General features: G+C 39.9%; 1 protein-coding gene and 1 long non-coding RNA gene across 2 annotated transcripts; one reads left to right on the top strand and one right to left on the bottom strand.

Annotated features, from left to right (window-relative positions):
• Nucleotides 1–567: 567 nt before the first annotated feature.
• On the top strand, nt 568–7,470 carry spag6 (sperm associated antigen 6). The gene is made up of 11 exons (XM_022189973.2): nt 568–712; nt 1,341–1,436; nt 1,517–1,683; nt 2,921–3,104; nt 3,212–3,417; nt 4,507–4,680; nt 4,765–4,917; nt 5,036–5,227; nt 6,670–6,786; nt 6,880–7,025; nt 7,236–7,470. The coding sequence occupies exons 1-11, from the start codon at nt 688–690 to the stop codon at nt 7,297–7,299; spliced, it is 1,524 nt and encodes a 507-aa protein (XP_022045665.2). The 5' UTR covers nt 568–687; the 3' UTR covers nt 7,300–7,470.
• A 3,859-nt stretch (nt 7,471–11,329) lies between these two features.
• LOC127531369 (uncharacterized) lies at nt 11,330–16,771 on the bottom strand. Its single transcript, XR_007938424.1, has 2 exons — nt 13,175–16,771; nt 11,330–12,472 (listed from the first exon to the last, which is right to left on the bottom strand). It is a non-coding gene; the product is annotated as an uncharacterized LOC127531369 (long non-coding RNA).
• Between the last annotated feature and the right edge of the window lie 449 nt (nt 16,772–17,220).

The following is a 17,220-nucleotide window of genomic DNA, read 5'->3' as shown; positions in this document are numbered from 1 at the left end:
ATAAATCTGGCTCCGTTTTTTCTTATTTTAAAAAAAATCGCTCTCGAAGGGTTTGCACAAAATACACACAGGCATTTTAAAAGGTTCAAGAAAGAAACATGCGTTTTTTTAAACTAGTGTGCACAGCTACATGTGTGGAAAACAGCATGTTTGAAGTAGAATAAATAAATAAATAAATAAATAAATGAAAGTGCCGATTGTAATGATGCAAGGAAAATACGGTTCTTAACGGGGTTAATCAGAGTTTATATAAGAAGGAGGTGAATGGTAGATTTCAAAATCTTTTTTTAAAATAGTTTTTCACATAAAAAGCTTCATCACGACATCAGTTATTATACACAGCTTGTACCTTTTCAACCACCTCTACATCTCGGTTTTGTTTTCCTCTAAATTGTGCCAAAATGCGCAACATGTTTGCGGTTTTCTTCCTACAGAGAAAACGCACAGAGCTCTCACTCCTAACACGTTTCCTGAAAACACCTGTGAGGTGTGAGCGGATCCGAGAAAACAATCCGAGTGATTCACCTTCATGCTAGACGATCTCCGGTCTGTGCGTTGCCACGGCAACACTTAACAACAACAACGCTACCTAGCTGAGCGACTCCTGCGATGAAATTAGCAGCTTTTTAGGGTGGATAAAGCGATTAAATGTACATTTGAGAGGAGGAATCTTCCATCGGGGTCACGATGAGCCAAAGACAGATCATTCAAGGTGAGTTTCATGAGCTGGTTTAAGATGTTTGGAAGAAGCGAGAGCTCACTCATTCACTGTTTACTGGGGAAATTTTTAGTTCATCTGGGGTAAAAACTCCACAAAATGCTGTTAAAAAAAGATCAGAATTTGCTAACATAATTGCACAAGGGTTTTCTAAGCGTCAATTAGTGTTTCAACACCATTAGCTATTATATATGTGTATATATTTGTATATAAAAGTATGTGTAAATATAGATATGTAAGTATGTATTATTTTTTTTGGCAATGGTTATATATATTTTTTAAATGTTGCATTCCAACTTTGTAATTCAAAGTGACATTGTTATCCACTGAATTGTTTTTACTGGACCCCAGGAAGAATAGCAACAGCTCTGCTGCGCTAATGGGGATCCCCTTCAATAAAAAAAAAAAAATTTAAATAAATTAACACAATGTAGCATTAGAACACAGGAATGATGGTTGCTGGAAATGTTCCTCTGGACCTCTATGTAGATATTCCATTAAAATCAGCTGTTTCCAGCTAGAATAGTCATTTATTACTTTCACAATGTCTAGACTGTATTTCTGATTGATTTAATGTTACCTTCATTGGCAAAAACAATTGCTTTTTTGTTGTGTTGTCTAGTTTTTGAACAGTACCAGAAATCAAGGATGCAGTTTGTGCAGACTGTAGCTGATCTGGCATCCAGGCCGATAAACATAGAAATCCTCCAAAATGCAGGTAAGAAGCCCGATTGCGACCACTTCATTTGCAGATCCGGTGTCCCCCCCCCTCCTCACCTCTCTTCACCCCTCCTGCAGGTGTCATGTCCATGCTGCGTCCCTTACTTCTGGACGTGGTTCCCAGCATCCAGCAGACTGCAGCTCTGGCTCTGGGCCGCCTGGCAGACCACAGCGATGACCTGGCCGAGGCCGTGGTGAAGGAAGACATCCTGCCTCAGCTGGTCCAGTCCCTGGTCTCCCAGAATGTTAGCATCCTCTGCACACATTCCCCACGCACAGGTTTTCCACTTGTAACGGTCAGTCTCCACACTCTTGAGGGTGGTGTGTGTTTGAGGAAGGGGAAAAAAGACAGTCGGAGGCTGTCACCCTGCAGTATCTCAGGATCAGCCCCCTCCCCTCCATGTGAGAATGTGTGCTGGGCTAAGTTGGCAGTTTGCCTGGGGGCTACTTGAAAACCTAAGAGCCCTTTACCATGAGAGCAACCAGGCCTTTGTCTTCTCTCTCCGTCTCTGCCTCTCAGCCCACTCAGAGGCTCAGAAAGGAAGGAGACGAGGTTTGCTTCTGGTTATTGAAGAGACATTGAAGTCCCATGCTTTAATCTTAAAATTAGATTCTGTTCAATTTGTCAAATATGTGAGGAGTTAAGTGTTTACTGGGGAAATTGTATTTCATCTGGGGTAAAAACTCCACTAAATCCTTTAAAAAAGACCACAATTTTAGTTTTGCAGCTTTAATGTGGGGTCAAAGCCTCACACACACACCATCTGTTTGAGAACCTGGAGACTTCAGGCGTTTTTGATAAGCTTAAAGACACATTTCACATTCACTAGTTTGGGGTCACCCAGGCAATTTCATGTTTTCCATGAAAACTCACACTTATTTATGTGCTAACATAACTGCACGAGGGTTTTCTAATCATCAATGAGCCTTTCAACACCATTAGCTAACACAATGTAGCATTAGAACACAGGAGTGATGGTTGCTGGAAATGTTCCTCTGTACCCCTATGGAGATATTCCATTAAAAATCAGCTGTTTCCAGCTAGAATAGTCATTTACCACATTAACAATGTCTAGACTGTATTTCTGATTCATTTAATGTGATCTTCATTGAAAAAACAGCAGAAACCAATTTTTTGAATGGTACATAACTTTGCTGTGCTTTTAAGAATGGCTTATAATCATATATTTGAGAATTTGGCCTGTCTGGAATCAAATTGACCTGAAATACAAATTAGATTAGATACACAGAATAACATAAACAACTCAAATACACTTTATTTGTAGCTTAATGATTACAGGAAGTGCCAAAAACCTCTAACATATTTGCTTTTTTGCTGCAAAATTCTAGCATACATGAGATGTTAAGTAATTAATTCAATCAAAAAAAAAAGTCATTACAGGGCTCATATTGCTGATTTCTGTTTAAATCCGTCTTCCTATTTGGATTCCATCGACTATTGTTGTGTGTATTTGTGTGCAGAGGTTCTATAAGAAGGCTGCTGCGTTCGTGCTGCGTGCAGTAGCCAAACACTCCCCTGAGCTGGCCCAGGCGGTGGTGGCCTGTGGCGGGGTGGGTGCTCTGGTTCTCTGCCTGGAGGAGTTTGACCCCGGGGTGAAGGAGGCCGCCACCTGGGCTCTGGGCTACATCGCAAGACACAACGCAAGTAAGGAGCACACACTGACATGCTCTGATTTTCATCCAAATATTTCTTCATATCTCAATTTCTTGGTTTGAGGGTGTTTAAGAGTCTTCAAACATCTCGCCCTGCAGTGCTGTCCCAGTCGGTGGTGGATGCCGGTGCTGTCCCCCTGCTGGTCTTGTGTCTCCTGGAGCCTGAGATAGCCCTCAAACGCATCGCGGCCTCCACCCTCAGCGACATCTGCAAACACACACCTGAGCTGGCCCAGACCGTGGTGGACACCGGAGCCATCGCACACCTGGCACAGATGATCCTCAACCCAGACGCCAAACTCAAGGTGGGGACGGCCTGATGACTGTTTTGATTTATTGTTGGTCGGTTCAAAGCAGCAGCTGCTGGTTTGACTCAGCAAACAAAGACACATCAGCCTCATTTTATTACCTTGTTTTTCTTGTAAAATGTTAAAAGAGCCATGAGACATGAATGGGATTATTTGGATCGAACTGCTTCTAGTGTTCATGATAAATATGTTTATTGTTATATTATCATATGTTATCTGTGAGTTACTTGTCCATCCAGAGAACCTTCTTCCAGTCATCTACAGTCCAGTGTTTGTGCTCTGTGGCAAATTTTAGATGTTTCTGGACGTTTGCAGGCCTCAATAATGGCTTTTTTTGCAGCTGTTCTTCCCTTTAAACCTTGTTCCTTCAGTCGTCTGCTTCTGGCCATTCTGATTTAGATGCACTGATCTCTGCCTGAAGACTAGCAGTGGTTTTCTTTCTGTCTCTAGTATTTAAAATCTTGAGGTGCCCGATGTCTGCTTCAGTAAGCTTTTGTTTGCGGCCTTCTCTTTGGTACATTTTAGAAATATCAGTCTCTGTAGTGGAGTCTGCAACTGTATTCTATTTAAAATATAGACTTGAAAATATTTTTTATCATGAAAAAAATCATTTCAAAATGTTATTTAGTATTTTGAGTACAAATCACTGTTGCAGAATTTCATTTTTTAAGACAAAGCTTCTTTATATTCTCACTTTATCATTATAAAATGTGCGAAGTTGACATAAATGCCAGGTTTCTATCAATGTATGAAAATCTTTAAAGAAATTGTGAAATCTGAGCAAAAACTGACACATACTCTTGAAAAATCAGCTTTATTTACCCTTAACTTAAAAAACACTTGATTGTGGTCCATCTGTATCTTCATGGGCACGTGGATTTTCTTTTTACATTAAAGCATTTACACAAATTTTGAACAAACATTTAGCCAAAAAAGGTGCAATTTCAGCATTTCTGGCTAAAATGCCAGAAGAAAACTGTGATCTTTCAGCACAAATACTGCAATTTGAAGAAGTAATCCAATTTAAATTTCAAAAGCTGTGAATCCTTTCTGTAAATATTCAGACATGTCTTGATTTCCATACAGAGGCAGGTGTTCTCGGCCCTCAGTCAGATCAGCAAACACTCGGTCAGCCTTGCAGAGATGGTGATCGAGGCTGAGATCTTCCCTGCAGCTCTGGCCAGCCTCAGGGATCAGGACGAGTACGTGAGGAAAAATGTCGCCACCCTCATGAGGGAGGTGGTGAAACACTCCCCAGAGGTAAACTGCACACGCTCAACACCTACAGGCACAAACACGCACTAACACACACCAAGCCATTTGCCTCTGTGCGTGTCTTTCCAGCTCTCCCAGCTGATTATAAACTACGGCGCCTTGTCTGGAGTCATCGACTACGTGAACGATTGCCGTGGAAACCTGCGGCTGCCAGGGATCATGATGCTGGGATATGTAGCAGCCCACAGTGAGACCCTCGCCATGGCTGTCATTATTTCCAAGGTATCTCCATGTGGCAGCTACTCCTGCCACTGAAGCCAGAGACATTCCTGCACATTCAGTATGTAGGTCAGATGAAGTGAAGCTGCCCTGCTGTGCTGTGCTCCCTCCTGTCCTGCAGGGGGTGCCCCAGCTGGGCCTGTGTCTGGCCGAGGAGTCCGAGCACCACATCAAGGCGGCCACCGTCTGGTCCATCGGCCAGATCGGTCATCACACGCCAGAGCACGCCAAGGCGGTGGCGACGGCTCACCTGCTGCCCAAACTGCTGGAGTTCTACATGGACGCCAGCAGCTCAGAGGACCTGCAGGCCAAAGTAGGAGCCACAGCTCAGTTCTCTCTGAGACTGTGGGGGTGGGTTTGTTTTGTGGAGTGGGGTGGAATCATAAAGCAGGGAATATATGAGTGTCAAACACTTAATTTCCTGCATTCTGGTGAATTTTTAGGTATCAAATGGTGCAATTTCTGCATTAATTTATAGTGGAAATGTCTATTTATGTAAAGGAAAACACAAAATTCAACACAACAAGATTCTTTAAATGTAGCATCTGTTCACACATATGATAAATGAAAGATGCTGAATAAATGATTAATCCTGATATGTTTAAGCATGCTCAAATCTTTCTGCAAATTCAAAAGATAGAACATATTGCTTTCATATCCGTGTCTGTGATGACTTTTTGGAATCATGTTCATCTCCACAATGCAACCCAACTAGGAACAAAAATACAACATGCTTTTGTAAAATTGATCAACTCTAGTAGAAAATAAGAGCCTCTGAATAATTCTGGAAATAAAAAAAAAAATCTAAAAGTTGTGTGGAAAAACACCCAGTGGCTCATGACTTATTTGCTCTAGAGATTTTATGAAAGAAAAAAGTCCTAAAACCTCCTAAAACTTTCTCCTTGTTTTTCATTCTGGCTCCTCTGTGGATATCAACCTGCCTGCATACAAATTTATATTCATTTTTTGTGAGTTTGTTGGAGGTATTGTTGTGTCTATTAGTCCAAAATTATTGCTTCTTTTATGGTTTCACGAGACATATTTTAACTGTCCTTCTCCCAAAATTGATGCTACATACACTACCGTTCAAAAGTTTGGGGTCACTTAGAAATGTTTTTGTTTTTGAAAGGAAAAGAGTTTGTTTTGTTTAATGAAGATCACATTAAATTAATCACAAATACAGTCTGGACATTGTTAATGTGATAAATGACTATTCTAACTGGAAACATCAGATTTTTAAAGGAATGTCTATATAGAGGTACAGAGGAACATTTCCAGCAACCATCACTCCTGTGTTCTAATGCTACATTGTGTTAGCTAATGGTGTTGAAAGGCTAACTGATGATTAGAAAACCCTTGTGCAATTTTGTTAGCACATGAATAAAAGTGTGAGTTTTGATGGAAAACATGAAATTACCTGGGTGACCCCAAACTTTCAAACAATAGTGTATGAGTTTTGTGTCCAAAACTGTTTGCTCATATTTTGTTTTCAGTTTTTTCTGCTGCTCGTTTTTTAAAAATCAACTTCCCCTTAGATTAGAACGCAAAATACTGTCATAAATGATGGAAGGTAACCTTGAGAACATACCCAGAGAGACAACAGAAGCTATTTTTAGGCCATCATCTACAAATACATTTGAGTCACACTTTAGTTCAGTTGAAGGGAAAGGTTATTTGTTTTAAAAAAAGGCACAGCTGTAGAGGTAGATTCCACAGCATTACCTCCAACAGCCTCTTGTGTTTTCTACTTTTCAGAGTAAGAAGGCCCTGAAGAGCATCCTGCAGAAGTGCACCCATGTCCCCGGTCTGGAGCCTCTCCTCTATGACGCACCCAGCAACATCCTCAAACACGTCGTCTGCCAGTTCAGCAAGGTGAACCAGGACCGCCGTCTTTCAATGAACAGCATGTGGCGTTTCAGATCAGGATTTTAAACATCTGTATTTTCACCCTTCCTCCCCTCAAAGGTGCTGCCTCATGACAGCAAGGCTCGCCGTCTGTTTGTGACCAGCGGGGGGTTGAAGAAAGTGCAAGAGATCGAGGCTGAGCCCGGCTCTGCTCTGCAGGAGCACATTAACGCCATCAACGGCTGCTTCCCTGAGGAGTTAGTGAGGTACAGCCCTGCCTCCCTACACACACATCATGTATCATTAAGAATAGAGCAGCTGAAAATGATTCCTTCTTATAAAGCTGTCAACTAAAACCAGCTTTTAGAATAGTAAACGGATGACAAATGTGATTTCAAAGAGCTAAATTAAGCAGCAGATTCTCCTGGATGGAACACAGTGTCAGGTAATTACAGTGTGTGTTATTATTGTTTCAGGTACTACACCCCTGGTTACTCAGAGGCCTTGTTGGAGCGGTTAGACAACTACCAGTCAGCCTGACAGCAGCTCACAGCACACATCCTGATCCGATATTAACACAAAGATGTGCCTTTATAGAGAATTTAAATCTGCAATACAGTTTTCTAATTTTTACACCGTGTCCCTGTTATTTTTCACCTTTAAATGTTGTGTTGCCAGTAGCTGCATGTGTAAATAAAACCCAGCATTCTAGTCAAGCCTCACCTTTAAATCATTTCCTCACATTGTGGGATCATTCTGTTTTAATCCAAAGTGGGACATTTCGAGGAAACTTTTCTGGGATGCCCACATGGAGAGGTCAAAGGCAGGGCCGGAGTGGGACTCATTTTCAGCCCTGGACTTTCATGCCTCAGACTGGCCCACTTTACATCATGACCTATCAAAATCATGTAATTCTAACCTTACATGTTAAGTCTACAATAGCGCACTGTTCTGCAAAGTCTTGTAATTCCGTGTGTTTTTCTAAAATATTTCCAATTCAGTGCAAGTAAGGGTTGCTTCACAAGGTGGATATATTTCAACGTGAGTGTACATCTCCAATATTATTCTTTACAACAATATCAGAATCTATATTCTGTTCAAATAAGTGTTCAAGGATATCCAAACTTTAGAAATTAAATAAAAGAAGAAAATAAAAATACTAAATGTAAAAAATAAACCATAAAATTAAAGGTGTTGCACTTTCTAATAACATTATCATCTCTTTTTCCTCTGCAAGGTAACAGTTCCATCACAACTGAAATTTCACAAATATGAGAACATCAGTTAAAGGGCTAATCTCCAGCACTATTCTTTACAACGTCACAATGTCCTTTTATGCAATATCAAATACAAAGCAAATTAGTATTCACAGATCTCTAATCCTCATGAATAAAGAATAATTATTGGTCCGTGGTCCGTGTATATTTTGGTAATTGCATTTTCCGTTCTGAAACGGGTATTGAAAAACAAAAATCAAGTGGTTATTTTAATTTTCATTTTAAAATACAAAAATTGAAATCCTTCTCATGATCAAAAATTGATATATCATAAATTTTAAAAATGCTTTGATTTTCATTTTATATTTACAATAAGAAGAAAATATTATCCGTCAGAGACTGAAACGATAAAAGGTCAGCTTTTTCATTTTCTGAGACCAGAAGTGGTCATCAGCAAGTGTGGAGCCAAACAGAGTACAGTGCATAGACTTTATATATATATTTTTTCATTAGTTTTCATGGTCAAAATGAGAGATCAGGTGGCCGATCGTAAAATAAATCAATATTGATTTTTCTTTTAGAGCGTTAAAGTTTTGCGAAGCCAGGGGGCGGGGCTACTTCATTTACAGACTGGTCTGGAATAATTGACAGGTCCTATGGAGGAGACAACCCAGACTCTGTTCTCCTCGTTTGGATTGTTTCTGATATAATAACTGTTGGTTTATTTGTCGGTGGAGCAGCAGAACCTCTTCCACAAACAGTTTTTCTGCCTGTTGTCTTGTTTTAACCAGTTTTCTACCTTCGGCTGATTCTACCAGCAGACACTGAAAGGATTCTGATAGTTCGGTAAGTGATTATTTTTTTTTTTATCGGTGCTGCTTTAATGCTCTTTATATGCAACTATAGTGTCAGATATAAAGTTTGCCATGCACTCTAGATGTTGGTGGAGTTTATTTCAGTGTGTGTTGACCAGAGAAGAAAGTTAACATCCAGTAAATATTAGCTTTAATGTTTGCGGTGCTAACCGAGCTAGCTGCTCACTCCTGACTAAAGCTAAAGTAGCATTAAGCTAACGATGTTTGTGTTATGTTTCATGGAAACAGCTGAAGTGTGTTGTGTTTGTGTAATGTGGTACATTTAGTTAATAAATCTGTCAGTGGAGACACTGGTTCACATTAATGTAACATTTAGAAAACCTAAATGTGTTTAAAACAGTAAAGTTAAGGTTCTGTGTTGTCAGTAGTCCTGAATATCTGCTGAGTCTCTGAAGTTAAACTGGAGAAAACAGTAAATCTACTCCCTAGTCCTTAACATTGTTTAATGATTGATTCACATGTTGTAGTACGTATTCCTGCAGTGTAGACTGGAAAAATAACCTCCCAGAATATGTCCAAAGTAATGATGAACGCTACAGTTCATCTCTCTTCACTGGCTTCCAGTTGCAGCCAGAATCAAATTCAAAACTCTCCTCCTGGCTTACAAAACATTTACAAGAACGGCAGCCTACCTGGATTCCCTGATCCAGGTCTCCTCCCCTTCACGCCCACTTCGCTCTGCATGTGAGAGACGCCTGGTGCTTCCAGCCCAGCACGGCTCGATATCTCTAGCCAGACTCTTTTCCTCTGTTGTTCCCAAATGGTGGAACAATCTACCAAACTGTGCGTTCTGCTGAGTCCCTTTCTACTTTTAAGAGACAATTGAAGACTCAATTGTTCAGAGAACACCTAGGCACTTAATTTGACTCCACCTTAGGGGTAGAATAAGTCAGGTGGTCCAAAACCCAGCACTTATTTAGCGCTGACAAAGATTAAAAAAAAAAAGGGTGGGTGGTGGTGGTGGTGGTGGTTGGCAATTCTTCTGCAACTTGATGGCAACACCTTTGACCAATCGCACTTGAAGCACTTTTTGCACTTACTGCAGGTTTTTCCTTATGTCTGAATTCTTGCTTGTGTTGTACGTTGCTTTGGACAAAAGCGTCTGCTCAATGAAATTGTAGAATTGTAGAATTGTACAGTTATTACATTTAAATTACAGCACAGATAAGCTGGATAATAAAATCCTCTCCTCGAAAGCTAAACTGACTGCAGGCCTTTCTGTCTTTTAGTGCTTGGAAAACTATATGACAGAGGAAATATTTCCAGGGTCACTTTAAAATGAACCTCGGCTGTTAATGCTGATACTGTGATGTCTGTCTTCATCTCATGTGTCTCATGTTCACTGTGAGGACCTTCTGAGTGAAGCCAACAAAGAGAAAACCTCATCTGGTTGTGAAGAAAGAGACTGAATGGATGACATCCCCAGTGAACCACTTCCTGTTCAGCTTTCACTTACAGAAGGACAGACCAACTGTTTCAGCAGTTTATTATTCTCTGTTCAGCAGACAGGCGCTCTGCTTTGGAGTGTGACGATGTCGTCGGTGATGTGGAGACTGAAGTTTCCGTTTCACCCACAGCGTGCTTTAGGACACCCGGGTCAGACTTGATGTTTGAAATACTGACCGACAGCTCAGATTTAACTGTCTGCATTTCCGTTTTGATGGATGTTAAATTTTCACTCAAAGCTGCCAGGAGCTGAGTCTTTAAAATAACCGCCGTCTCGTTTCAGAGTGAAAGTAGTCCCTCCTTTAGGTCAGAGATTGCAGCATCTGAGGTCCTCTTCAAAAGAAGACGTAGTTGATGAAGATGTTCTGGAGCAGACAGACCACGACCAAGCAGCCTTGAGATCTTAGGCAGCGTCTCCCTCAGGTGGGTGTCAACGGTCAGGTCTGTGGTAATCCCGTCAAAAAACAAAACAGAAATAAAAATCTAGATTATAAATCAACATGTAACCAAAGTACTCTGTGTATAACGCCACAGTATAGGATGTAGTTCTGAAAATGTCAAAGTATTATGTACTTTTGAAGAATAACATAGTATGGCCTGTAGTTCATAGTATAGCATGTCAGCAAAAAAAACCAAAACGGATTATTATGTGGTTCAAAAAGCGCAAAATGATAGGATGTTCCCTAAAATTGTCATGTATATGTGGTTCAAAAAATGTCACAGTGCAGTATATTGTCAAAATAGTATGTCATTCAAGAAAACATCAGAGTATAATATGTCGTCTAAAAAATGGCATAGAATAATATTTCATTGCACAAGTAAAAGTGTAGTAATTTTTAAAATTGTTCAATTCTTATATGTTGCTAAAAAAAACAACAAAAAAACGTCATAGCAATATGTCAATTAAAAAAGCCTGTAGTATAGCATGTCGCTTTAAAAATGTCAGAGTTTAGCCTTTAGTCCACATAACGTTGTTTTGTCCTGGCTTTCTGAAGTAGGTGAACAGCAACACAAAAACAATCCAAACACTGGTTTCCAGAGGGTTAGACGAGTATTTATTTGAAAGAGTAAGTTTACAACAACACAACATGTGAGGGGGTTAAAAGCAAATGGGTGTTAGTAAAATAAAAATAAGTAAACAGAACTAAAAGTGAAGTTCACATTGATGGGCATTCCAACCAGGAACAAAGTAAAAGATCATCAATACAAATAAACTCTTCCTGTTCACCTCTTAAAACCCAAAACCACACCGCAGTAGCACCCTAAACTAGACCCTCCAGAAACACGCGGGCAAAAATCCTTGATTCCGCGGAATTGCGGAAAGTTGCAAAGTATGCGAAAAGTTGTGAAATATGCAAAAAGATGCGAAATATGTAAGAACTGGGAAAAAAAGGTGATTCTTCTCCTACATCCTGTTACTAGGCTACCACTAAGTTGTTGTTTGAGTCCTTTGTGTTCGGCAAATCTTTTGCTGTGCTTCATCGTGGAGAAGTGCTGCAACACGGTTGATTTTCTTCGGTGCTCCAGAATGATGTTGCACGGGGTGCAAAAAAGTTTCCCCCCACTTTCGTGCAGTAAATCTGGGTACTGTTTTGCCCGGTGTTAACCCTTCCTGCTCGGCTCCCGAACCGACTGCTGTCTCTCTCGCTCGAGCTGCATTCAGGGTCAGATCACTCTCTCTCTCCCTCTCTCATAACGGAGCCACACACTCTCATAACACCGGTCTCTGGCTGAAATATTCATAGGTAAATGTGATCTTTGAGCATTCGCCATTGTTGTTTTTGGTCTCTGAGCACCACGCTCCGCATCAGCTCGTGCTTCTGTGTGTGTGAATGTGCGAACTGACGACGTCAGGTCGGGCGTCACATAAAAACTCACTCACAACTCCATTTATATTGGTTTTCTCATTTTATGCGGAAATTGTGAAATCAAGCGGGACCCACGTATTTCTCTTTTTTTTCATGGAAATGTTTTATTCCATTCTTAATTAATCAACAGGGAGAGAAGAAAACAAGAAACCCAATGCAGTAAAGGATCATAAGCTGGAATCAAACCTGCGTCTCTGACACAGTTCTGTTTACAAATCACCTTCTTAACCAGTTGAGCTATCTGGACACCTTGCTCCAATTTGTTGGACGACATACTAACCTATGATGTTTTTGTCATATTTTGGACCTCATACTAAATAAACTAGAAAAGCACTCAGAGAGCGCAGACCTCCGCCAAGGATATTGACATTCCCATGGAACATTGTATTCACATACATTTATGTACGATTTAGAACATTTTGGATGACATACTAAACTATATCGTTTTTGGTGACATTTTAGACCACATAGTAAACTATGACGATTGTGTCACATTTTGGATGACATACTAAACTATGACGTTTTTGTCATTTTTTGGACGACACACTAAACTATGACGTTTTTGTCACATTTTGGACGACATACTAAATTATGAGGTTTTTGTCACATTTTGGATGACACACTAAAGTATGACGTTTCAGTTACATTTTGGACAACATGCCAAACTATGACTCAGAGCGCAGACCTCCACCAAGGATATTGGCATTCCCATTGAACATTGTATTCACATACATTTATGTACGATTTAGAAATTGAAGTATTGTATTGTATTTTCATGGAAACATAAGACATATTTTCATGAACAATTTATTCCATTCTTAATTAATCAACAGGGAGAGAGGAAAACAGGAAACCCATGCAGTAAAGGATCATGAGCTGGAATCAAACCTGCGTTTCTGACACAGTTCTGTTTATGAATCGCCTTCTTAACCAGTTGAGCTATCTGGACACCTTGTTCCAATTTGTTGGACGACATACTAACCTATGATGTTTTTGTCATATTTTGGACCACATACTAAAAAATTCAAAGTGATCCAGAATCCAGGATCCTTTCCGGATTGCCACCAAAATTAAATCAGCTCTTCCTCTTACCATAGTCTACATCCCCTGAAAATTTCATGTGAATCTGCCCAGGCGTTTTTGAGTTATCTTGCTAACAGACAGACAGACACACAAACGCCGGGTGTCACATAACTTCCTTGGCGGAGGTAACTAGCACAACCCAAACGCTAAAGTCTCCTGCAGCCTACCAGAGAACCTCTAAACAGAATCAGGACAGGAACTCTTACCTTCTGGACAACCAACATTGGTTCATAAACAAGAATACAGAATGTGTCTGACCAAAAACCTCCAAAGACTCACTACAGCCAAGATAAAGACACAACTCAGCTGCATCAAATCCACTAATCACTGCACACATTAGCACCATGTGCTAACTGTGGCTAAAGAACCACATTTACCAAGACAACTATCCAGTACAAAGCCCTAAAACACACCAAGAAACACATTAAAGTCGATTTTACTGCTGGAAGCTGCAAGCCAACGCCTAAAGAACAAACTAAAGCAATGGAGCCAAACCCGGTTCAGTGAAGAGAAGCAGAGGAAATGTTTGACTGCTGCCATAAGGCAGGAAGACACTGAGCTGCTCAGGTGTTCCTGATAACACCAAGCAGCCACCTAGACAGCTACTGGGAACACAACTTACTGGAAGTCCAGAGGGCTGGGTTAGTGAAGTAAATTTAGTTTAAAGTTGCGCAGAAAGTTCACAAAGAAAGTTGAAAACCACCTTCTGATACCTGAAATCTCTGTGTTTTCACACAAAGAACACCTGAACTTGTCAAACTGGTTTCATAGTACAACCATCATTATAAAAACATCATAGTATGGTGTGTTGCTCAAAAAACATTACGACCGGCTGTCTAGGGTCGCCGAGGAACAACACGAGAACAGGACAAACGCTGGTTTCTAGGGGGTTAGGAGGCTATTTATTTGAAAGAGTAAGTTTACAGCAACACAACATGTGAGCAGAACAATCACAAAATCTGTCTTTAGTTCAGCTGAATAAGCAGCATAAGTCTCAAACATCATTATGAGGAGTCTGGATTGAGGTTTCTCACTTGATAATGATCAAAACATGAAATTTGGGTTGGTTTAAAGGAATTTTCCAGCTTAAATTTTTGAATGTTGACCTAAAAGGATGGTTTCAGGAAGTATTCCACCTACAAGGTCCTCACATCAACCTTAAAGGAACATTGACCAAAAATCCCTGGGCATGCACCTACAGTGTTGGTTTAACTGAGTATTCCATCCAAAATCCTCAAAGAGACCTGAGGGGCTGGTTAAAAGGAATATTCGACCTAAAACCTCAAGAGTCTATAGTATTCAATGTAGACCAAAAAAGTTAGTATGGAGGAATATTCTACCTGAAATGTAGACCTGAGAAGTTGGTTTGGAAGAATTTACCTTCCTAAACATCCTTAAATGTAAACTAAAAGACGATTTGGAAGAAAATTCCACCTAAAGTCCTCCAATGTAGACCTAAAAGGTGAGTTTAGTGGTATATTCCACTTAAAATTCACTACTGTCGACCTTGGAGGTTGGTCTGATGGTATATTCCATCCAACATCCTTGAACATGAACTTAAAAAGTTTGTTCAAAGGAATATTCCACCTAAAATCCTTCAATGTAGACCAAAAAATCTTGGTGTAAAAGAGTATTCCAACTTATATGTAGACCTAAAGGATGGTTTGGAGTAATATTCTACTCTAAAATCTTCCAATGTAGACCTAAAAGGTTTATCTGATGGTATATATACCCAACATCCTGGAACATTTACCTAAAAGGTTGGTTTCATGGTATATTCCCAGAAGAACCCTTGCACATTGAGCTTAATGGTATATTCCACCCAAAATAGTTGTACATATACCTAGAAGTCAGTGTAAAAGAAATGTAGACCTAAAAGGATTGTTTTCATTATTTAATAATCTGTTATCAGTCAGAACCCTGGCAAACTTATTTTCATCATTTTTTTTAAGTGGAAGTCACAAATAAAGGAGCTCTTGGTTTTTACCGGCGTCACAGAGTCAAAAGCTGCTGTTCCAACACAGACACGTTCACATGCACCCACAAACCTCTCACCAAACATCAAACACCCACAGACAGGCGGCCGGCTGGGCCGAGGCTCGGTGGCATCCTCAGACCCACCAGTCGGTGAACTTGTTGTTCCGGTTTGAAGGCCTCCGTGTGGTCCAGTAGAAGTCCACGTCGTCTGTGTTGGCTTTGAACCGCAGCGACTGGATGGCATCAGGTGGACCAGCTCGTCCTCGTAGGACTCCTCCTGTAGCCTTGAGGGGACCACAGGAACATTCAGTAGCCGTTGGAGTTCTTCCTGTCAGGCTCGGGGTAGAATGACTCTGAAGGATCTTGTACTTGTCTTATCTGGAACAATCTAACAGCCTAAACTGTCAATAGCGGTTTAAAGAAGCAAACACACAGGCATAGATTAGGACTCAAACTAGATTTATTTTAGAAAACAAATCAACTTAGAGCCATTTGTTCACACGTGTGGCTGAATAGGAGGCTGTCCAATCAGGTTAGAGGTCTTCACTCTGTAGGTTGTTCAGCGAGACTCTTGGACCTCCATCAGCTGATGTGGATGTTTGATGGTCTTCATCTCTAGTGCCAGATGATTCATCCATGAATTCAGCAGCTACAGAAATGAAGCTCATGCTGCCGTTATTGAATTCCTGTTCCAGATCAGATGTTCAGAGCTCACCTTGAATGCATGCCGTCTGCTGTCTGATAGTTTTTCTCATTGTCGTCTTCAATAAAGTCTTTTTCCTCGTGTCAGGATGTGGTGAGACTCTTTCTCAGTGACTGCAGACGTCCCTCATTGTGCATCTCCAGAGAAGAAACAGAAAAACTGGTCACTGCTTCAGCAGCACAAACGCTCTCCAGCATTGCGAGTGTTTTGGGAATTCATTCATTGTGTTGTGAGCTTTGAAGGAGCAGAAACTTTACAGCTGCCAAAGAGCTCCAATTCTGGATATTTTAGGAAATGAAGTTCATCAAATGAACACTTGATTTTTGCTGATAACTCTCATTAAAATACTGAAGAAATCTAACATAAAAACCTGTAAACTCTCAGGCAGCTTTTGTTAAAGTTTGTCTATAATTCTCTCATGTTCTGGAACCAGGACTCTGCAGAAGTTCCTTCAAACAGATACTTGTGTGTTTCTCTTTCAGGCCTCAGGTTTGAACGTACAGCAGAGGACTAGAAAGGAGTGATTTTAATATTTAAATCAGTCCAGTAAATGTTTGGAGTAAAAATGATTAAAATTTTGATTTTGATAGATTTGTGTCAAATAATATTGTAGAGTCTCACTTAAATATATCCAAATCAGTTCAGTGTATTTACATTTTATAGAATATTTAATTTCTTAATCTCAATACTGTAGAGTCTGACACTAAATATTATAATAATGATGTAAATTTAAATAATAAATAATATTGTAGTGCATAGTCAAACTTTGATCAGCTAAACTTGCATAATAAATATCACTGTACAATCTAAACCTGAACATTCATATTATTGAGGTACATTTACATAAATCATATTTTAGAGTCTTAACTGGAATATTTCTGACATTAATCTTTTTGTATTGTTCTGATAAACAACAATAACACGACTTTCAGATAATATTTATTGTCTATGATTGTGAGAATAAATTCCTCCATATTCTGGAACTTTACCTGCAGCAGCTGCAGAAATACATAAAAATAAAATCTGTTCATTTCCACATTATGCACATTTATTTATTCATAGTATCTCAGAGTGAATGGTAGCTGTCAGTAAAAACAAACTCATCTGCTGGACTGCCTTTCCCAAAATGGAAACATGGATAGAATTTAACACTCATGTATCCATGGCAACGCTAAAGTTTCTGCTTCAAAGTTCACAACAATAATAAAGATTTGAATACAAAACTTCAGGGATGACTGCTAACTTAAGTATTCTGATCAGGACAGATGTTACAGCTCCAGCTGTTCCATTAG

This window comes from Acanthochromis polyacanthus, chromosome 20 (genome assembly GCF_021347895.1).
Source record: "Acanthochromis polyacanthus isolate Apoly-LR-REF ecotype Palm Island chromosome 20, KAUST_Apoly_ChrSc, whole genome shotgun sequence".
Classification (NCBI taxonomy): Eukaryota; Metazoa; Chordata; class Actinopteri; family Pomacentridae; genus Acanthochromis; species Acanthochromis polyacanthus.
This window is presented reverse-complemented; position numbering and strand designations above follow the sequence as displayed.